Raw genomic sequence first — 21,735 nt, 5'->3', positions numbered from 1 at the left:
TTTCCGCTTGTCTAGGATAGCTACCGATTTGCACTGCCCCGAGGTCGAGCATTGGGATCCCTCGGGGTCAAACCTCGAGCTATGCTTCGAGGCTTCTAAAGACGGGCTGTGAAATGCCATAATGATCACAAAATCGGACTCTCCGATTTTAGCTGTATATAATACTATTTATGATCACCTAAGTGATCTCCTGTTCATCGCTTATATTACGAGGATCATTTTTTTTTTTATAAATTGGGAGATCCTAGTAAAATCATAGATTACCTAGGTGTTATATATGAATCCTCATGTATTATTTATGATCTCCTAAGTGATTTCCGATTAGTTGCTTATTGGTTGTTAGCAGGATCATTTTTTAATAAAATGGAAGCTCCAATGAAAACATAAATCGCCTATGTGTTATTAGAAATCACCATGTACTTTATGATAGCCTAAGTGATCTCCAGTTGATCGCTCATTAGTTATTATTAGGGTCTTTTTTTATAAAGTGGGAGATCCTATTGAAATCATAAATAACCTATGTGTTATCTAAAACCGTGTATGTATTATTATAATCGCCTTAGTGATCTCTGATTAACCGCTTATTCATTATTACCAGGATCGAATTAACAAAGTAGGAGATCCTAGTGAAATCATAGATTACATATGTTTTATTTAGGAATCCCTCATGTATTATTTATATTCGCTTAAGTGATCTCGGGTTCATCACTTATTAATTATTACCAGGACGATTTGTTATAAAGTGGGAGATCCTCGTGAAGTCATAGATCACACGTGTTATATAAAAAATTATTCATATTACAATATTATTTTATTATTAATAACTGCATAAATAATAATAATTATCCCATAACTATTATGTGAATTAAATATCTATTACCGGTAATCATACATTAAAGACGAAAATTCCTAAATAATTTCTTCTATGTGAAAAAAAGAAAAAGAAATCATATACGTATAATTTATATTTTTGACACAACAACAATATCATCATCATCTTGTGGTCCGTCTCTTTGACGCTATTATAATATCGACCCTCTCCTTTTTACATTTAGGCATAAAATTGGATTCTTCCTTTGGCTCTGCTTTCAATAGTCCAATCTAAAATCTCCAGCACACAGTTAATCAGAGTGTAAACAATTTCTTTAATCTTTTGACAATAGACTTTGTCACTTTTGTATGATTTTGTCCTGGATCTAATCTCCACCTAGTTGATTTCTTTGACCCGATCAAAAAAAAAAAACAAAAAAAAAACAAAGAAAATCATAAACCCTAATGGATTTAATCAGTTTTCTATCTAAATTTTGTTATGGAAATTGCAAGGAGGAGTACAATTTGATGATGATGAAATGGATCTGAAACTGAAACCCTAAACAATAACGATCGAAGTTTTGCAACTCAGAGAAACCCATTTGCTTCATTTCCCTAAAAGGTAACACTGCTGCTGCTAAATTCTAGATTGTCACTTAACAGATCTGTAAAGATTGAATCTTTGACCTTATTGACTGTTTAGTTATAGTTGGGTTTTTTTCACAATGATCCATGAATTTGGAACAAGAATAAGGAAATAGAGTTTATTAGCTTTCTGAGAATGGGTTATAGAAACTGCAATTGTTGTTTAGCTTGTGTTTGGTTGAAGAACTGAATCCCTTATAAGTACAAGTTGAATTGGTGAAGAAGAACTGAACCCTTGAGAAATTCTTCAACCCCTTTGATCATTTGAGGAATTTGGGAAAAGACTTACATTTTTAAGGTAAAAAGATCCAATCTTTGAAAAAATGCATGCCAGGCATCGGAGTCCGGTAGCTGGGTATAAGTCTAGTTCAATGGGGATGGGTGGAGTGGCTACTGCCTCGCGGGTTTCACCCGAGGAAACAGTGAGAGGTCGTGGATTGCACAACTTGGAGTACAGAAACTATAATCGAGGTGGATTTGGGCGTGGTCAATCGAAGCAGTTTGGGTTTCAGCAGCCTTCGCATGGAAATGACCTTTTCATGGAAGCTGGACGGTTAGCAGCCGAGTACCTGGTTTCCAAAGGGCTGCTGCCACCGAACGCTCTTTCAGGGAAATTGCCAAACGGTAACTTAAAGAGCCCGGTTGGGAATTTTCAGGGGTTTAAGCGACAAGATGTTGATGAAGGTCGGACATCAGCTCTTTCACGTTTCGAGAGTGTTGTAGGCGATAGGAGAATGTATCCTGATGAACATAACTCGGTGGGTTCAAGAAATTATATGAGAGCAAGGAGAAGAAATGAATCCTTTCGAAATTACATCTCTGAGTTCAACCAAGAATTGCAAAGAAGTGGATCGTCCGTTAGAGCCAGGGCCTACACTGATATGAATGGTCAAGATGTCGCTTTCCCACGTGATAGAGATGAACAGCAAGTGGCTAAAGATAATAATGAGATGTTACCTAGTTCCCTTCTTCCAGGTAAAACAAATCCAGATATAGAGAGTACAGAGGAGTCAACGGGTGGTGATTCAAAACCTGCCTCGGGAGATTCTGGTAAAGAGACAAGTCCCATCAACACTGGAAATGATATCCCATCAGAGGTTCAACCTGAACCAAACGAGAAACCTGATGACATTGAAATGTCCGAGAAAGAAGCTGATCCGGTTAATCTTTCCAACAGTACTGAGGGTTTGGAGAAAACAGCTGGCAACGAGGATCTAGAAGTAAAGTTGTTCAGCGAAGAACATAACCAGACGAGCATGACTGCTAATGATTTACTTAGCTTATGCAGGTTTGGAAACGTTCCCACAAGAACACGTTCTTCGTTGGCAAACAGAGATTTGAAGGTTTGTCATGATTCTGTTACTGTAGATGAGAATGCTCATGAGGGCGGGCTCCCTAAGGAAACTGAAGTGCATTCCCAAGACATCTCTGTGGATGCGAAAAGCCTCAATTCTGAGAAATTGAAAGCGCCATCCATGGAGGAAGAATCATGTCTTACTTATGCCATTAAGCAGTTAAATGAGACAAGTTCCTCATCCTTTCGTGAAAGTACGTTAATGAAGGAGGAAGAGAAATTAGAGGGGCTAACTGAGATTGAAAGTTGCAGTTCTATAACCACGGGAAGAGGTGAGAAAAGAGAGTTGGATGACGATGACAATTGTAAGGAGGGAACTAAGAGACCTAGAGAATTGGCTTCATTAAAAAGTACTTTCTCAGATGACTTTCTCTACCGTTCTAATTCAGTGGAAGAACAGCTGACTTCACAGGAACCAAGGACATCACAGGGAGAGCCAGTAATGTTTCTGTCTGAGGAGAAGAGATTGGTAGACATCTCTATGATACCTGAGGGTGATGTGAGGCTAGGCAGTGACTTCACGGAAAAGCAACTTTTACCGGCTTCCTTCAAGACTTTTGATCTCAATCTTATGGAAACTTCTGATGTGAATGAACATCATGATGCCAATCCTGTTCATATCTTCCCTGTGATTGCTGAAGGTGTAAAACAAGAAGCATCGGTTGATATGCATCTGACCATGGGTAGTAACTCTAATACAAGTAAATATGCTAAATCTGGCTTTGATGGGAGAGATGTTGAGGTGATTGATTTGGACAATGATTCTGAACAAGAAGAGAAGGCTTTCAGTAACCAAGAGAGAAGGTTAGTGTACACCTCCAATTTACTTATCCTTTTCTTTTAACTTTTCTTTTGCGCAGTTCCGTTTGATCTTCATGTTGATTTAATTGCTTTTGTTATTATCATTCAAAGAAAAAAAATCCCATAAGATGGTTGTTGCCTTTTACACAGGTCTGAAGTTGTATTCACTGAAACAGATGATTTTTCTAATAATGCACATAGTACCAACAATATACCCAATGCTCAGGACGGTTATGGACTTATGATTTCGGAATTACTTGGGAATGATATAGCAAACTGTTCTTCTCTACCAGAAGATATGAATTCTCTGCACAATGATATGGGCCTCCATAATGGAGAGGTACTAATGCCATAGTTTTCATAGTGAATTTTTCGCACTGATATTTGTACAATTTTTCCATTTTACGATTAGCTTTCTCTGCTTCACTTACAATTTAAAGTGCAATAATGCTTATGAAAACGCCTTGTTGTATATTTTCTTAATCATTTTTCTTTTTCCTTCAGGGCATGCTTGGTGACGATGATTCAATATATATGTCCTTGGGAGAAATTCCGATAAGTATGCTTAAGATCTCTTAGCAACACTTTTTGAATCTGAACTTTGTGTTGAGTTGTGTGTGTGTGCGCACCTGTCCATGGTTCTGCCGTGATCCTTACCTATATCGTACATTCCTTGATGTTTTCGCTGTTCATTTTTTTTCCTGATTACGCATATTATATAACCATGTTCTTTTGAGCCTCCAGGGCTTTGGTCCAATGGTAAGAGCGCAACAAGTGATGTGTGGGTTAGGTGCATGTCGGGTTCAAATCCTGCCTTAGATTAAAGCCTGGTGTTCAAGTGGAGAAGGGTAGAGGGGTGGGCCCATTATCCACCGAGTTTCGAACCGTGCGCCATTGACCATCGGGATTTTTCGGATAAAAAAAAAATAAAAAATGAATAAAACCATGTTCCTTTGGTAAGGATAGTCCATTAGATTAGTTTCATTTGTTGATCAAGTGGCTTGCTCTACTTATGAGGACTATGTTCTTTCAGAATTAGGAAAAAAAAAAAAATACTGTTGCAGTTTTCTTAGTCAGCAGATTAATGTTCATCTATATGGCCAAAAGCATGTACAAAATTATCTGTGCTTTTCTGCTCCTCTCTTTTGATGGATGAGAATTAAGATAACAGGTATCTGGGGTCTTCTTTCGTGTCTAAGTGTGCTGAATGTATTTGCTGTAGGTTTTCTGACAGGCTGGGAGCAGCCGACACAAGAATTCGGGAAGCCATTTTAAGGTGCTATTACCCAGGTTTTCTTGAGATGTATTATCACAAATTTTTCTTTATGCCTAAGCCTAATGTCAGTTGTCAAATACTAACTCTTTAGTAGTGCAACTTTGTAACATTGTATGCCTTCGGCAAGATCTTGCTTGTTTCTAGCATATGAAGAATTCCGTTCGCCCTTCCTCTCCGTGTTGTTGGAAGTTGGCAACAATGTGGTTTTCTTTTACTCTTTTGCTGTTTCACCTCTTGTTTGAATTGGAAAATTCTTCTACTTTGTTGAAAGCTTAGTGGTCAACTACTTCCTTTATTGCTCTGCTGTCTATACATTTGCTTGCAAAAAACTACATGTCAATATGTCATCAAAGGGATTGGAAAGCTATACATTGCATCATAACCCGTGCCCAGGGGCGGTGCTAGAGACCAAGGTGCGAGTTCGGTTGAAACCAGTAATTTTGGTCTAAACTCTGTATTTGTCTGAAGAAATCTATTCAATATGTACAGATTTTTAATTTATAACCAATAACTTAAAATGGTTAGAATCCCGAACCCATAAGTTTCAGATCCTGGCTCTGTATCTGTTGGTTGTGCCACGCCTTTCTTTTCTTTACTTTGACCTCTTATGATTTCCTTTATACTTCTTGACAAATATAACCTCTAGTCGTGGAAATTAGGTTAAGCTAGAATGGTTTAGTCATGGACTCGTTTATGCAGATTGAAAAAAAAATGGACTCGTTTATGCAGACATCAATCCCATGCTCTTGAAAACATTTTATCCTGTTAACTAAAAACTAAAAGTGCAGCCTGGGGAAGGGCCGGACTACAAGAGTCTATTGTACGCAGCCTTACCCTACATTTCTGCAAGAGGCTGTTTCCACGGCTCGAACCCATGAACTTTTGGTCACATGGCAAAACTTTACCAGTTACACCAAGGGTCTATGTTTACTGCATCGTGGAAATTGCATTACTTGCTTGATTTGTTCATTCAACTTTGGACGGGTGAATCTTTGAAATTTGACTGGTCACTGAATAACATATATCTTCGAATCCCCCTCTAATCTGTCTTTTCTTCTCTTGATTTTCCAGTTGCAGCCACTTATTGGATTGCCTTGTTATGGAGTTGAAGTTCTCTGTGATTGTTTAGGTCTTTTCATGTTCCAACAAGTAGCGCAAAAACAATCATATGAAGAATAAAGACATGTATTTAACTTTTAAGCAAAACAGCTCCTCTCTTGTTGTAATGATTTCCTAATAAGTAGCTCATACAATCAGAGTTAAATATCAGAGTTAGTTCGCTTGGAGCAGGGCTCGAACCTGTGACTTAAAATCTTCTACATGGAACTTGTAGTAACCAGTTCCATTCTGAAGCCAATGTAAAGTTCTCAAAATCCTTTCTAGAAAATGGCCAAAAGTCTGACATGTGAAAAACAGTATTGGATGAATCGAAGTTACATTTTACCTTATGATTATACCTTGGTGACAAAGGGTGAAAGCTAATGAAATGAGAAATGTGGCAAATGCAACACTTTCACCAAGTAGGAAGAGTAAAGACAAGCAAGAGTTTCGTCATCTTACTTTACTAGTTTCATTTCGGTATGATAGTCACCCCTTCTGCTTGCTTTACTAGAGTGAGCAGCTTCTTTCTAGCTCTGGGCAAGCCAGAGCAAGAGGGGCTCAAAAACTAAAGACCACCCCAAAAGAGTCATTTCTGCAATTTTTTGAGCAAAAGTTGGGATTATTTGCATTGAATGGCCTGGTTTGAGGTCACTCTTTAAATTTTGTTGCTGTTAGCTCAACAAAAACTACGCTTCAGTCCTAAATAAATTGGGGTCAGCAATAAGAATACTAACATCTTTATTTAAGTTCAATTCATATCATCATTATACTATGTTGTCGTTAGCTCAATTAAATGGAACAAAATTTAAATAGTCGCCTTAAAAAAGGCCATTTGCGAAAATGCCCCGAAAATTGAAAGGAAGAAGAAAAATTGAATCATCAGATCTCAGGTTCAGACTTCAACAGAGGTAAAAATGCTAGCTGATTTTTTCTCATTTATCCAAGCTTTGATGCTCAAAGTTACTCGCTATCTTTGCTGGTGAAATAGCATATACCTCATGGACTTAGTCGGATGCACACAAGCTAACTCGGACAATTATTTTAAAAAAAAAAGATTCCATCAATAATTGATCACTCCAAGATTTGACCCCCTACCCCCACTTTGATTATTTGGCATTGGCATTGTCATTTTCCATATTTTTTCCTCGTCAACACTAGCGTCATGCGGATTTCCAGATCATCAGCACACTGCTTTGTCCCACTTTGGTCTCTTATCTCCTTATTAAATTTCTGGCTCTCCCACGTTCCACCCATCCTTTCTTCTTCCACTCACCCATTTATTTTTCAATTCTCAAATATAAATTTTATATAATTCGATTCATGTTACGAGAATGTAAGGACCCGTTTGTCGGTAGATTTTTTTCCCCAGAAAAGTCCATAAAATTTTGCAAGTTTTTGAAATTTTTTTGAAAAATATTTTTCAAAAATCAAAAAGTGGTTTTGATCACTTTTTAAAAAATTTCAGAATTTTTTGTATTCTCGCTCATAAAACTGAAATATTTTTTCAAGTGAAATACATGTACAAACATGATTTTAAATTCCAAATACCATTTTTCAACTTAATTCCAAATACTTTTTTTTTTCTTTAAAAATTTACATTTTTTTATATCCAAACGCCTACTAATTATACACGACTTTAACACGTTGATTTGGTTTAAATATTATAAGGTGGAAAAAGTTATCAACAGAATACCCAATTCGTTTCAATTCATATAATGCTCATTTTTCTTTTTGGTAATATGCTCATTTCATTTCAATTAGATTGTTAACAGAACTTGTAGACTTCCATGAATTTAAATTTAAATCTTGATATGATATTTCTCTGAAATTAACTTTTTAATTATTTTTTAATATCTCCTTTTGTATTATTAATAAAATAATAAGTTAAAATAACGTTTTAATTTTGGTTCCTAGCTGAGGAGCCACAATCAGAGAAGAAATTCAATTGAATCTCCTTTGTTGAAAAATCGTATGCTCAAATAAAGCAAATAATATATAAACTTTTGAATCTAATTTTAATAATAAAGGCAGTGTACAAATTATTTTAGGCCAAAAGTTTAATTTTTTTGAATTTATTATAAAAATGTTGGCTCCGCCTCTAGTCATCTACAATATTGAAAAGAGGTATGTTATAAGAAGTACCATTTATTGATAGTTGTACAAAACACCTACTACTTTCTCCGTCTCGTCACACACTCTTTTTTTTTTTTTTTTTTTGTCAATTCCAAAAGAATGACATCTTTCTATATTTGAAAATAATTTAGATTTAAACTTATCATCTTATTCTTAATTAGATGAATTATATTCGTACTTTTTGCGGCTTATTTTAGACCACAAGATTCAAAAGTCTTTATTTCTTTCTTAAAACTCCATGTCCAATCAAATAGCATCATATAAATTAGAACGAATGGAGCATTTATGAAACAATATTGAATATTTTGTGGTATGAGCATAACTTGTAATGTGTTGATCAGACGCACGCGACGAATTCTATAATTTGTCGCTGACAAAATTTAAATAGAAAAAAATAGAGGGGCGAGTTCATATTCATGCATGTCATTTGTCCTCGAGGATTTATCGGTTATTAAATAAAATCACAACTCATATGTTATGTCACTAGTTAAAAAAATAAAAATAAAAATAAAATGTTTTTTTGCTAATTAAAAAAAAAATATGTTGTAACTAGTCTGACTCCTTCCTTGTTCATATAATTAAATCATTGAAAAGAAAAAAATTATTAACTACTCCCAACCCGACCCGTTCTACCCCACTCCCCAAGTGGACCTTGTCCCCCAAATAGTGTAGTTCTGAGGATTTTGTGGCTATAAATTTCTAAATCCACATCAATTCTAGGGTTTCCTTATTCTTCTAAATTTCATCTCCATTCTCTGCAAATCCACGATCATGGAGAAATAGGTACGCTAATTTTATCTAATTACTGCAATCAAATCTGTTTACATTGGATTTGCCAATAACGAGTTAATTTTTTGTTCTAAATTGAGCATAATAGATATTAATGATTCCTTTAGCTAAATCCAACTAGTTATCATTACTGTAACAAATTTGATTTCGCGACTATGTTGATTTTTAGCTGGAATTTACCCAAGTCATGTAATTCATTTAGAGTTTAAGTTGTATATACTAATGGTGTAAATAATTGTTTCACTATCAGGTCACTTACTGCGTAATTACAGGTAAATCCGTTGATATGCATTAATTGATAATCTGGTACAAATGATAACTAACCTGCTAACATAGGTTAATGTCCACTGATCTTTACACTGTCAGTGTATATAACTTAAATCCATTCATTGAAGAGAATTTTGATATATTCGGTCCCCATAAGCTGGAATGATGGTTGTTTGTTCTCGATTTTGATCTGATTCTTCTTCATGTTGTTCAAAAGGCTAAAGCCCTAGACTTTTTTTTTTTGGGACTTGGAAGGTCAAAAGATCAGTGCTTGACTTTGTGGAAGATGATGAAGCAATGACCACACTTCAAGATTTGGATGATCCTGATCGAAACAAGGTTGAAAACAATGGGTCTGGTATTGTTGAGATTAATACCCCTATTTCGAATGAAGTTAAAGGTAAGGGAGTGGATTCACCTCCCCATGTGAAATCCTCACCGATAACTAAAGGGTTTGGCTTGAAGAAATGGAGAAGGATCAGGAGGGAATCGCACAAGGATGGGGATAGTAACACAGACAGTGGTAAGTTGTTGAAGCGTGGTTTGTCGAACGCCGCTGCAAATTCCATAAAACCTGTGCATTTGTCTGCTGGAGCAATCCAAAATAGTGAGGGATCCGTTTCTTCAACAAATGCACTATTGAGGAGCCCTGGTGTTCTAGTTGATGCCTTTGGTGTAATTGGTGATGCTGGGCTGGCTGATCGGCCTCTAATTTTTGGTGCCACGGACTCAGAGAACAGTGAGGATCAGAGTAGTAGGTCTTCGACTGCAGCCAGTGCTCCAAAAGCAAGGTACAAATCACCTGTGGTCTATGGTTATGTGCCTGATAAGAATGGCCAGATGAGTCTGAGTGGGAAGAGTGTGAGTTCTTTAACTCAAAAGTCTCATCAAGGAAAGGGTCGGGCTGAAACTAGTAAAAAGCCTAGAGGAGAAAGGGTCAAAATCGAGAAGGAAAACTCTCTTTCCAGCATGGAGTCTGACTCACAGAGCTCCAATTTTCTCTGTATGCAGAGTAATAATCATGTAACAATTAATGGTATTAAAGATGGAATGTCAGTGAATAATGGACAATTCAATGATGAAGCTGTTGCCAGAGAACGGCCAGTCAATGAGGAATTTCAGATTTATCTAGATGGAAGAAATGGTAAGAATTCTGAAACTCAAGAAGATCTAGCTGCTGAATCACCCTGGGATGTTAAAGAAGAGAGGAGTGAGAACCAGGGGCTGTCCGCAGATCATGATCCTCTGCTGGAGTCTATCTTCACCCTTCAAGCTGCTCAGGACAAACTTGAAAGAGGTAGATCTTCGGTTTTCATTGAACAATTCGAATATATACTTCTCGTATGATTTTTTTTGGGTGATTGTGATTTCTATTTTCTGCTTTGCTTCTTCAATATAAAGTGTGAAGCAAATTTCTTTTTAGTCAGAAGTTTATTCCAAATTCAGAAATGGATAAGAAAGGTGGCAGTTATTGCATAGTTATGTGTAATGTCCTCCCCCTCCCCACTGCGGGTACGCGTCCCTTCTTCCCCCAAAGTTTGAGCTTCAGTTTTTGACAAATTTGGCCATTGTTCTAGAATTTAGGACTGGCATTATTGCTGGAAGATGCGACAGTAGTGTCATGAAATTCAATCGTGCAGTATTGATAATCTTAATGGCTATGTACCTAGTAGTAGGATCTCTGTGGCAAGATCCACTCTTCTTCAAGAATTTTTAAATAGTTTTATTCTACATTTGGTATCGGCTATGATGCATATATTGCTTCAAGATCATGTCACCAAAATAAAAAAAGTTTATTGAAGAAATTTTATATGCCTTTAAGTTCTTCATTAGGTAATCATTTAACATTGTTTGTAGCTAGTACAGTAAGATTTGGTTAAACTCTTTAAGGAGTTGATATCTATTCATTATGGTAAATTCTGACATTGCACATTGAAGGTGGATATATGTGTTACTACTATTTACTATTAGGACGCTGTTGGCTTTCTCAAGAAATGGAGTAGTTTTAGCGCTAGAATGAATGGGATTTGCACTCACAGTAGTTATAACGTTGTGTTTTTCTTTTGATCATAAAAAAAGGTTGGGGAGTAGATAATTTGGAGATTTGATAGTATGAATAGCCTATAATGTTGGTGTGGAAGATAAGGAGTTTGAAGGTGTAGTGGCTGACATAGGACTTAAAACTACATTTTTTTCCAGCCGAAGTTAAAGACAGATTTAGGTAAGAAAATGTCCTGATTATAATAAAGGGGTCTTAAATGCCTCGGAGAGTTGGAGTATTCTCTTCTGTTAGTTTTCCATCCCCGCAAATGTTACTCTGGTGATTGGCAAATCTCCTTCTTTTTCAATTTGTTTGAACCTTTTCGGAGTATGAGAGAGAAATTGACTAACTTTCAGTGTGAATTTGGACATAGATTTTTTAAGCTTTTTGAAATAAACTTTTCATATTTATAAACTACATAAAAAAGTTTCATAAAGCACAATTATTAACAATCCAAAATATCTAAAAACTATTTGCAATTTGAAACGGAGGGAGTAAAAAGTAAGAACTCCAGAATAGAAAGAATATCTGGAGGGTTGGGTTTTTGGGTTGTATCAATAGCAAATCTGCAGAACAATCAAGAAGATGGATAAATAAAATCAAGGGCAAAATGAAAAATTTCTCTCAGAATTCTCATAATACTAAATTAATTCTGTAAAGAGGAAGGATTAAGAAATTGAATCTATATCTAAACCAGATCTCTTCTGCAACATGATCAGAATATTCTATGCTCCTTAAAGTAAAAAGATTAAACTTAAATCTGACCTAAAGTTTTTGAAACAACAGATGGTAAATTGATTCGAATAAATACCGTCCTGACTTTCTTATGGACCGAAAGGGCTTTTATCTTGGCGAAAGACTTGTTGGCCGCTTATTCTATGAATCACTACCGAGTAAAGCTAAAGGACCAATTCCCTTCCTTTCTAATGGCCAATATGTCCTTAAGCTTTACCTGCTTTTGGTCCAAGGAAGGCGTGCGGATTGGGATGATGATCTTGTACCCTTTTTGAGCTCTTAAACCACTTTTAGTTTTCGTTTCTAGCTGTTTATTCCCTCTTAACTGTGATTTGCAGCCAATTCTTTTACATGTATCTTGTGGATCATATTCGTGCGTTTTGCTTACCAATATACTTACCCTTTTACCTGTAGTGCAAGGACTAAATCAGTTACTCCTTGAAATATCATTATCTGATATTAATTAGTTTGCGTGCCTTTCTCTGCAGAAATTCAGAAATTCAAAGATATTGGCATACCTTCAGATTTCGATTCAGATGACAATCCTGGACTGAGCACATTTCAGCAGTCAGAATCCAGGAATGGTGTGCAACATTCATTTAACTCATTGGAGTCTGAAGTGGTTAGCTTAAAGCAGAATGTCATACTGTTGCAAAACAAGCTTAATGAGGAAGCATATTTGCTTAAGTTAAAGGAAGCCAGAGTTACTGAACTGGAAGCCATCTTAAGTAGTAACTCAAAGAAGAAAGAAAAGAAAACAGGAAATGATTTGCACGAGAGTTCTGAGGACATTGAGAGAGATCTTGAAGGCCTCTTTATGCAGAACTTTGAAGCTGAAATCGAGTATCTGGTAATATCGAGAACAATCCAAACGTTGAGAGCTGCAGCAATTGATCAAGTTACCCTCTTGGAAGAACAGAAGATATTAGCTACAGAACAAGCACAGATGGTGAAGAAGCTTGGTGATTCAGAAACGAAGACTGCAATGCTCAAGTCACAGGCTGAAAGTTTAGCAAATTACTGTGATGATGTGGCCAGCACTAATAAAACACGAGCGCTGCAGAAGGGAGTCTGCAAGTATAGTTCCTATTTTTTGATACAGTTGGTATTGCTGGTTATCGTCTTTGGACTGTATGTTTTGCAGATGTCACCTGATGCTGTTGAAGTTGTACCGACATAATTTTGAGAAGTGAGCCTTTTTCCTTTTTCTTGTATTTTCAACATAAAGCAACGATGAACGTTAATTAGGTCGTTTTAGTTGTTCATAGATAGAGGATACACCTACTTTCCATTTTGTCAAGTCGATGTTGAATTCAATGATAAATATAAACAATGATTTGGTGGCTCATAAGTTCTGAGTTTTGCTGATGTTGACCATCAGGTTGTTGTAGAGCTACCCGGCAGTGTTACTCCAACAAAGTAGACCTTGTTCTATTGATCTGAAGCATCCAGTAACGTTGTGCCAGTAGAAAGAGTTAAAGCTACGAAGCAAAGCTGTTAGTGGGATGCTCGGTATAAGCGATTTGCTGCTTCCACCATTAATTCCAGGCTTGACAATAACTCCTCCCCCCCCCCCCCTCCCCATTTTTTTTAAGAAATTCTTTTTATTCCTGCTTAGGGTGAAGCAACGCTCGAAGTTTAGCTGATGTTTCGTTGGCAGTAGTGAAGAAAATAATCTCCACGTAAAATTTAACATTGTCTATTGATCAAGTAATGTTGCATTAGACCATGTTTCAAGTGTCCATGAATTTAAGTTATATACAGTAATAACGTAAATATTCTTTGACACGATCAATGTACTTTAACCTATAGTAACAGGTTAGTTACTATTTTTATCAAATTATCTAGTGATGTTTGTCATAGAAATTTATCTATGATTAACTTACAACCCAATTGTTTAAAAAATCTTACTGTGTAAATGTTAATGGAAAGTGAAGAGATTATGTTTGGGGCAAGAATATGTAATCCAAGAAGAACCAATGAAACAAAGCCAACTCACCATCCAAAATCTTTCTTTGCCTCATTCCCACCCTCACAAAATCTTTCTTTGCCTCATTCCCACCCTCACAAAATCTATCTCTTTTCTCCCAAAGCCTTTCCTAGAGTATAACCTCATCTTTAACTTTTCCAATTTCCAATATCCACTGATATATCCAATTAAAGATCAATTCCTCTTCTCCAAAGAACACTTTGCTGTAATCATGGCTTCTGCTTTGTTCTCTGCACCAACATTCCAAGGTCTTAGACCCCTCAACAAACCAACTGACACTTGTCTTTTCCTCAACAATAAGGTCACTTCCTACAAACCAATGAAGAAAAGATGCAATCTTGGTGTGAAATCTGAGCTCAACACATCACTTGTTATCAGCCTGAGCACAGGACTATCACTTTTCTTGGGAAGATTTGTTTTCTTCAATTTTCAGAGAGAGAATGTGGCCAAACAAGGGCTGCCTGAGCAAAATGGAGTGAGCCATTTTGAAGCTGGTGATTCTAGAGCCAAAGAATATGTTAGTTTGCTAAAATCTAATGATCCTGTTGGTTTCAACATTGTTGATGTTCTTGCTTGGGGCTCAATTGGTCATATTGTTGCTTATTATATTCTTGCCACATCTAGTAATGGATATGATCCTAAGTTCTTTGGTTGAAAGACAAAAGAGTCTTCTTGTTGATTTGTACTCTTCCATTGACATGTCTTTGTTTGTAATGCAGTAACTTAAGTTGCATACTCTCATATATAAATGTTGCTTTATTTGATAATGATCTTTCTTGTGTGATTTACTTTTCAATTTGAGAGAGATAATCATTCTTCTTTTCTTTTTCTTGTTATTTGGTTTGATCCGCACAAAGTATCATATAATTTTAAGAATTACTTATAATAGATTCGACAATAAAAATAAAAATTAGATAACCTTACACAAAGTCGAATTTAGCGTATTTATTTTATTGTTTCGATGATTTGCCCCTATTTAAAATATCAGAGAGTGCTTGTCGAAAAAATTCGAAAATATTATAGATATTTCTTATCAACTATGAAAGACAAAATTTAACATTAAACAGTAGGAAAGCTCCATCAAATTCTAAAATATGCAATGAAAAAATGGCATTAGACACAAAAATTTACTAAAAATAGAAGAAATAACAACTTTAAAAAATTACATCACACTCTAAAAATATACCAAAATAACAGAAACTACAAAAATATTACCGTTAGATGTGAGTTCCCGCAAAATTCCTTCTTTTTATAGGTCTAATCAAATCTAAGAGATAAAGTTCCTTAAATATTTGCCTTTGAGACCAAAAGTGTTAAATTCTGGCAAATATGATTGGGCTAAAAGTACTCAGAGCATACTTAAGGGGACTACTTTGAACCTATACCCAAACATAAGGGACCGTTTTTGTCATTTTCTGCTGACTCATACATCTCATAAAATTTATACGAGGTACTATAAGCTTTTAGAATAAAGTGTTAATAATCTTCATTTCCGCCTCCGTCGGCTATGAGAAACCATCTCCGCCCCCTTCCGACGAACGGACCTTCAATTTCAAAGGTATCTACCTATTCGCCCTTCACTCCGATTTTTTTGTTTGATTTTAGATATCTATTTAAATAATCTGTTGATATTCGAATTATAAGGAAGATATATATAATATATTGAGGCATTGAATATTTTAGGATTCCCGGACTCGATGTTTGCTTGTATAGCTTTTGCTCAATTTCATGGAAAGTTTGCTCCTTTTGTTCCTCTCAAATTCTGAATTGTGCGCCGTTTTTTTTTTGTATAGTATTTACTGTTTTTATGGTGCAAATAGTAGTGTCGAGTTCGCATTATTGTTCAGATTTTATGATTTTGAGTTTGTAATTAGTTGTGTCGATAATTTTAGTAGAGCATAGTTGTTGGGAGAATGCATTGATTCTTCTGAAACCTAAGTATATATGTGATTTATGAATTTTTGTACTTATCCTCTTCATCTGGTTGTTTTTAAAGAAAAAAAGAAAATGCATATTTAGGTGTATTGAGAACATAAAGTGTCACAAAACTGACTGTAAGTTTTTAAAAAAACCGAAGCTACTGAAGACATTTGTCATTTTGTTAGTGTTTAACTTAGCAAAAACCTATCAAAAGATAAATGAATTGAATAATTGGTTTTAGGAAAATTGCTAGCTGTTTTGATTTTCTGAAAACGTTCTTAGAGTTTAGGACGATAATTTGCAAAGGCTATTAAATTTTAAGTATCATCTTTTATACATTGGAATTCCAATATCCCTAATATATCCAATTAAACATCAGTTCTCTAAGAACAGAGTTGATGTTCTTGCTTGGGGCTCTATTGGCCATATTGTTGCTTATTATGTTCTTGCCACTTCTAGAAATGGATATGATCTTAAGTTCTTCGGTTGAAAGAGAAAATAGTCTTCTTGTTGATTTGTACTCTTCAATTGACATGGCCTTATTTGTTTTGCAGTAGCTTAAGCTTGTATATTGGCAAAGAATTATTAGTACTACATTTTTCATTTCTTTGTTCATCCATGGTTTCAATATATTTATGTTATTTTAGTTCAAATTTGAGGTTTACGATTAGTTTAGAAGTATAGTCCCAAACTATAGTAGTATTTATTATACAGTTGTCCATATATTTCAACAGAAAACGAATACTCCCTCGGTTACAATTTATGTGATATGGTTTCAGGTTTGAGTCGACACGGAGTTTAAGGGAAAAAAAAGAAGAAAACTTTTGAAACTTGTAGTCTTAAACATGTTATAGTATTAGTGTGGCTATAAGACATTTGAAATTTGTGGTCAACACCTTCTGTTTGTACCTGCAAATGGTATAGGAGTTCAATTTTCCATCGGTAAACTCCTTTCTCTCATGTTATTAGTTTTGTACCGGTTATTGGTTAATAGAATTTGATGGGGGCGCGTTTCGTACGAGGAAAAATGACTTCCTGGAAAATGTTTCCATGAGTAAATCATTTTATGGTATTTGGTAATGACGGACGCCATTTTTATGGTATTTTCCATCAAAAGGAGGAAAATGACTTGTCTGATCGCTAATAGCCGGAAGTCATTTTCCTTACAACTATTTTAATTTTTATCTTCATATTACTTCCATACAACAACTCCTATTGCTGCATTTGCTATATAACAGGCATGGCAAATGCAGCATTAATAGAGGCGGAGCTAGCATGTATTATAAGGGTTCACGTGAACTCCATAGCTTTTGTTGATGAAAACAGATATGATTTACATAAGCAAAAAGATCTCTATTCATATTATTTATAAGAATGCTTTATTGGGAACCTATATAACATAAACGATAAAATAACGAAGAAGAGAATCTCTAATAGAGCACAACTCTTTGACAACCTCCTTTATATTTTTTCTTTCACTTGTATCATACATTGAACAACAACTCCAACTCCAAATAAGGAGACTAAACCCCTCACAGTTTTGTGCCTTCTCATGAAGCCTGGAATGAGAGCTCTGATCTTTGCTTATGATCATTTCCTTTTCCAAAACTAAGAACGGGTTCTACTATTTCAAGTGCTCCCTCACCATCAGGTATGGCATTCTTGACTAAATCATGAAGGTTTAATTCACCGCCGAACATGCTATCTGTAGGCCCTTTTTCCGTGAACATTTCTAGTAAGAGAATACCAAAACTATACACATCGCCATGCTTTGATGGCTTTGTTATCAAAGGAGAAAAATGCAAAAAAACCCTAAGATCTGTTGGGGCTTTAAGCGTAAAGCGCAAATAAAGCGTGGGCTTCAATAAGAAAGATGCAAATGGAGAAAAATTACAAATTTGTATGAGTAATCCAAGAGTAATTTCTATAAGCACGGATACCAAATATATGGACAGAAATTGAAGAAAATTTACGATAAAGTGAAACAACAATTGTTTAGTGTCACCTTTTTAGGATTATGCTCATTTTCAAGGAAAAGTATGTCTTAGAGCCTTGATGACAACACTAAAGTGCCCGCTCAACATGTTTTGAGCCTCGCTTCAGGGCTTAAGCGCGCCTTTGATAACATTATTTGATGGCTTGCTTCCCATCCCATACTCTACAATGGAAATATATATCACAAATCATTAGACTATCATTAGAATTATTATGGAACATGATCATGTATTATGAAATTACCTGGAGCTGTGTAGCCGATAGATCCTTTAACAGTTGTAGAGCTTGTCTGAATTTCAGGTGTTGTTTTATTAGTCAGTAGTAGGAAACGTGCCAATCAAAAATCACCAACATGGGCAACCAATTCATCGTCGAGGAGAACGTTGCTCGGTTTGAGATCACAATGAACTATTGGTATCTGACAATCATTATGAAGATAATGGATTGCACCAGCAACATCAATAGCAATATTGAGCCGTTGCAGAAACCCCAACCTTATAATTGACTGACCATCTGCTCTTGAATAATCTGGATGCAGCCAGTCCTCCAAACTTCCATTGGCCATAAGCTCATAAACCAGAGCCTTGAAGTCATTTCCACGATAATCAACACCAGAACATGCAGTGACTAGCTTGACTAAATTACGATGTCTAACATTTCAGGGCCTCACATTCTGCTCTGAAACTTTTGATGCTGTGAATGATTCAACACTTTTATAGCAACATTTTTACCTTCATCCGTTTCAACAATTCCCTTATAAACATCCATGACTCCCAACACCAATCAAGTTGTTCGTGGAAAACCCATTGGTAACTTTGAGAATACTTTGGTAGGACATAGATAGGAGTTGGTTTAGATATTTATGTAAAGAAGGAAATGTCTGTTTGGTCCTTTGGAACCGATAGAGGAGAAGGGAAAACCAACCATAACAACTAGCCCCAAAATCCCCAATATCACAGAGATTATGACAAGCTTAAAGTTAAGCTTGTTTGAATGACTGAAGTAATTCCATGACAAGATTAAATATTGTAGCTTATAAAGCTTTCCAATAGTCGGTGGAATGATACCTGTGAGTTGGTTGCTGCTCAGCCTAAGTTCTTCCAGGTTAACAAATTTCCCAATCTCTATCGGGATATGTCCAGAAAATCGATTGCTTGACAAGTCGACAAAGGCTAGATTATCCGAGAGGTTTCTGAAAAACTCATGAAATCTCCCTCCAATTGCATTGTTCTGCAGATACAGACGTTTCAGGTTAGTTGCATTTGTTTAGGAAGAAATGAAGCTTAAGTCATCAGGTTTGCCTATCTGTCATATTATTGTGATATTCAGTAGTAGTATATGGTTTTTAGGGAGAATTCAGTGTGAAAAGCAACAGGAGAAGAAATATCCCATCAAGATAAAAGGCCATGGTTTTTGATACATTCTGTAGAGCTTCTTAAATGCTCTATTATTTGAAGGTGATAAACTCTCCACAGCATATATATATAGGTCATAAGCTGTTTATTTTTTGATAAATAAAATTTTTGACATAGTGTAAGTACTTCTAAGAAGGGGAGCCTTGGCGTAACTGGTTAAGTTGCTACCATGTGACCAGGAGGTCACGAGTTCGAGCCGTAGAAACAACCTCTTGCAGAAATGCAGGGTAAGGCTGCATACAATATAGACCCTTATGATTCGGCCCTTCTCCAGACCCCGTGCATAGTGAGAGTTTACTGCATCGGGCTGCCTTTTTTTTTTTTTTGTAAGTACTTCTAAGTTTGCTCGGATCTATATTGAAAAGTCTAAACTCAAAGATACAATCTAGTCAAGTTGCTAAATCTTTTGTTGTTGGAAGTTGATCCAAAAGGGTTTTCAAAGTTGAATTGAAAATAGGAGGCCTCAAATTCATCACTCTATCCTGCAATTGATATTTTGCTTCTAACACTGGATACTAGAATTTTTAATAAGGAGATTTAAAATAGAAAGAACTAAATAGTGAAGAAACAAGATAGACTCAATATCTACTAGTACATATACATAAATTAAAAAATTGACCTTGTATATACAGTGTAATTTTTCGAAGTTGCACCCCTGGTTTCGCCCTTGAATGTTGGGTGGGGAGAGAAGGAAGAATCTGGTTTCGAGACTGTTCGTTTGGACATATTTTTATTACAAGTAATTCATTTCAAATCATGTGTTAGGACTTTTTTGTTGGCTCATACTATGAAAGTAAGATAATATTGTTGAACTATAGAATATGACTCCTCGTTGAAAAAGAAGAAGAATATAACTCGTTATTTCCAAATTATTGTTGGCTTTCACGTCTACGAGATCAGTTTACGTAATATTGACAAATTATTTTAAAATAAATGAATTGTAGTACCTTTGGTTTAATGCTTTTATGTTTGTACATCAGTATTTATGGAAAGAAGAATCTGTTTTTACTTCCTTACAAGTTTTATTTTCTTCAATTGATTCTCCAAAGAAAGCGTTTGGACATAACAAATGTTTGATTTGAGAAATAATAATTTTTAAAGTTAAGTTTAAAAATGATATAGAAAATTGAGTCACACGAAGATGAAAAGTATACAAAACATTTTAGGTTAAGGGATCGTTTGGTTAAGAAACAAGTTATCTCATGATTAATTATCTTGGGATTAGTTATCCCATCCTCCGTAGGAATAAAAAAATACTATAGTTTTGGAATAATTAATTCCGAAATTAGTTATATCACGATTTTATTTCAACTAAATATGGAATAAATTTATCTTAAATTTAATTCTAAAATTAATTATCCCTTATTCCTTATACCAAACTAGCCCCAAATGTTAATATTTAGAAGTCTAAAATAAAAAGGGACAACTTTTCAGACTCAAATTCTTCGAAAATGTTTGGGGCCAGAATCTGTGATCCAAGAAGAACCAATGAAGAAAAGCCACCTCACCATCCAAAATCTTTCTTTACCTCATTCTTATCCTAACAAAATCTATTTCTTTTCTCCCAAAGCCTTTCCTAGAGTATAAACCTCATCTTCCAACTTTTCCAATATCCACTTATATATCCAATTAAAGATCAATTCCCTGTATCCCCCTTCTCCAAAAAAAAAACTCTGCTGTAATTAATAATTATGGCTTCTACTTTGTTCTCTGCACCAACATTTCAAGGTCTAAGACCTCTTAACAAACCAACTGATTCTTGTGTTATTCTCAACAATAAGGCCAATTCCTACAAACCCATGAAGAAAAGATGCAATCTTGGTGTTAAAGCTGAGCTCAACACATCTCTTGTTATTAGCTTGAGCACAGGACTATCACTTTTCTTGGGAAGATTTGTTTTCTTCAATTTCCAAAGAGAGAATGTGGCCAAACAAGGGTTGCCTAAGCAAAATGGAATTAGCCATTTTGAAGCTGGTGATTCCAGAGCCAAAGAATATGTTAGTTTGCTAAAATCTAATGATCCTGTTGGTTTCAACATTGTTGATGTTCTTGCTTGGGGCTCAATTGGTCATATTGTTGCTTATTATATTCTTGCCACTTCTAGCAATGGATATGATCCTAAGTTCTTTGGTTGAAAGAGAAAAGAGCCTTCTTGTTGATTTCTCTTTCCTTGTTTGTAATGCAGTAGCTTATGCTTGTATAGTGGTAAATTATGAGTAAAACCTTCATTTCTTTGTTCATGGTTCAATTTGAGGCTTTAATTTCAATTCCCTAATTTGAAGGGGAGCCATGGAACAATGATAAAGTTGTCTCCATGTGACCTATATGTCACAGGTTCGAGCGTGAAAACAATCACTAATACTTGCATTAGAGTATGCAGACTACATCACATAACTTTGGGTATAGCCGAACCTCTTGTGTGAACGAGGATGCCTTATGTAATAGACTGCTTTTCTTTAATTT

The 21,735-nt window shown here is 35.5% G+C and overlaps 4 protein-coding genes across 5 annotated transcripts; all 4 read left to right on the top strand.

The window, feature by feature from the left end:
- The first annotated feature begins 1,021 nt into the window (after positions 1–1,021).
- On the top strand, positions 1,022–6,334 carry LOC104226389 (uncharacterized protein At4g26450). Its single transcript, XM_009778378.2, has 5 exons — positions 1,022–3,613; positions 3,761–3,950; positions 4,115–4,169; positions 4,833–4,886; positions 5,958–6,334. Exons 1-4 carry the CDS (start codon positions 1,779–1,781, stop codon positions 4,883–4,885), a joined length of 2,133 nt encoding a protein of 710 aa, XP_009776680.1. The 5' UTR covers positions 1,022–1,778; the 3' UTR covers position 4,886; positions 5,958–6,334.
- Positions 6,335–8,790: 2,456 nt separating this feature from the next.
- On the top strand, positions 8,791–13,747 carry LOC104226390 (WPP domain-interacting protein 1). 2 transcript variants are annotated; one of them, XM_070152774.1, is made up of 4 exons: positions 8,791–8,903; positions 9,432–10,473; positions 12,441–13,141; positions 13,334–13,747. In XM_070152774.1, the coding sequence occupies exons 2-3, from the start codon at positions 9,474–9,476 to the stop codon at positions 13,130–13,132; spliced, it is 1,692 nt and encodes a 563-aa protein (XP_070008875.1). In that variant the 5' UTR covers positions 8,791–8,903; positions 9,432–9,473; the 3' UTR covers positions 13,133–13,141; positions 13,334–13,747. The 2 variants fall into 2 exon arrangements, with proteins under 2 accessions (XP_070008875.1, XP_009776682.1); XM_009778380.2 differs by lacking the exon at positions 13,334–13,747 and having other exon boundaries at positions 12,441–13,303.
- Positions 13,748–14,153: 406 nt separating this feature from the next.
- LOC104226392 (photosystem I reaction center subunit V, chloroplastic-like) lies at positions 14,154–14,597 on the top strand. Its single transcript, XM_009778383.2, has one exon. It carries the CDS (start codon positions 14,154–14,156, stop codon positions 14,595–14,597), a length of 444 nt encoding a protein of 147 aa, XP_009776685.1.
- Positions 14,598–20,857: 6,260 nt separating this feature from the next.
- Positions 20,858–21,520, top strand: LOC104226391 (photosystem I reaction center subunit V, chloroplastic-like). Its single transcript, XM_009778382.2, has one exon. It carries the CDS (start codon positions 20,964–20,966, stop codon positions 21,405–21,407), a length of 444 nt encoding a protein of 147 aa, XP_009776684.1. The 5' UTR covers positions 20,858–20,963; the 3' UTR covers positions 21,408–21,520.
- The last annotated feature ends 215 nt before the right edge of the window (positions 21,521–21,735 follow it).

This window comes from Nicotiana sylvestris, chromosome 8 (assembly GCF_000393655.2).
Source record: "Nicotiana sylvestris chromosome 8, ASM39365v2, whole genome shotgun sequence".
NCBI classification, from domain to species: domain Eukaryota; kingdom Viridiplantae; phylum Streptophyta; class Magnoliopsida; order Solanales; family Solanaceae; genus Nicotiana; species Nicotiana sylvestris.
The sequence above is the reverse complement of the archived record's forward strand: the minus strand, read 5'-3'. Positions and strand labels throughout refer to the sequence as shown.

Excerpts from the sequence above, each read along its gene's own strand:
- LOC104226392 (XM_009778383.2), top strand. The coding sequence starts at position 14,154 with ATGGCTTCTGCTTTGTTCTCTGCACCAACATTCCAAGGTCTTAGACCC.
- LOC104226389 (XM_009778378.2), top strand. The coding sequence starts at position 1,779 with ATGCATGCCAGGCATCGGAGTCCGGTAGCTGGGTATAAGTCTAGTTCA. Across the intron at positions 3,951-4,114 it reads TGGGCCTCCATAATGGAGAG|GGCATGCTTGGTGACGATGA; the intron begins GTACTAATGCCA and ends TTTTTCCTTCAG. Across the intron at positions 4,170-4,832 it reads CTTGGGAGAAATTCCGATAA|GTTTTCTGACAGGCTGGGAG; the intron begins GTATGCTTAAGA and ends TATTTGCTGTAG.
- LOC104226390 (XM_070152774.1), top strand. The coding sequence starts at position 9,474 with ATGACCACACTTCAAGATTTGGATGATCCTGATCGAAACAAGGTTGAA. Across the intron at positions 10,474-12,440 it reads TCAGGACAAACTTGAAAGAG|AAATTCAGAAATTCAAAGAT; the intron begins GTAGATCTTCGG and ends CTTTCTCTGCAG.
- LOC104226391 (XM_009778382.2), top strand. The coding sequence starts at position 20,964 with ATGGCTTCTACTTTGTTCTCTGCACCAACATTTCAAGGTCTAAGACCT.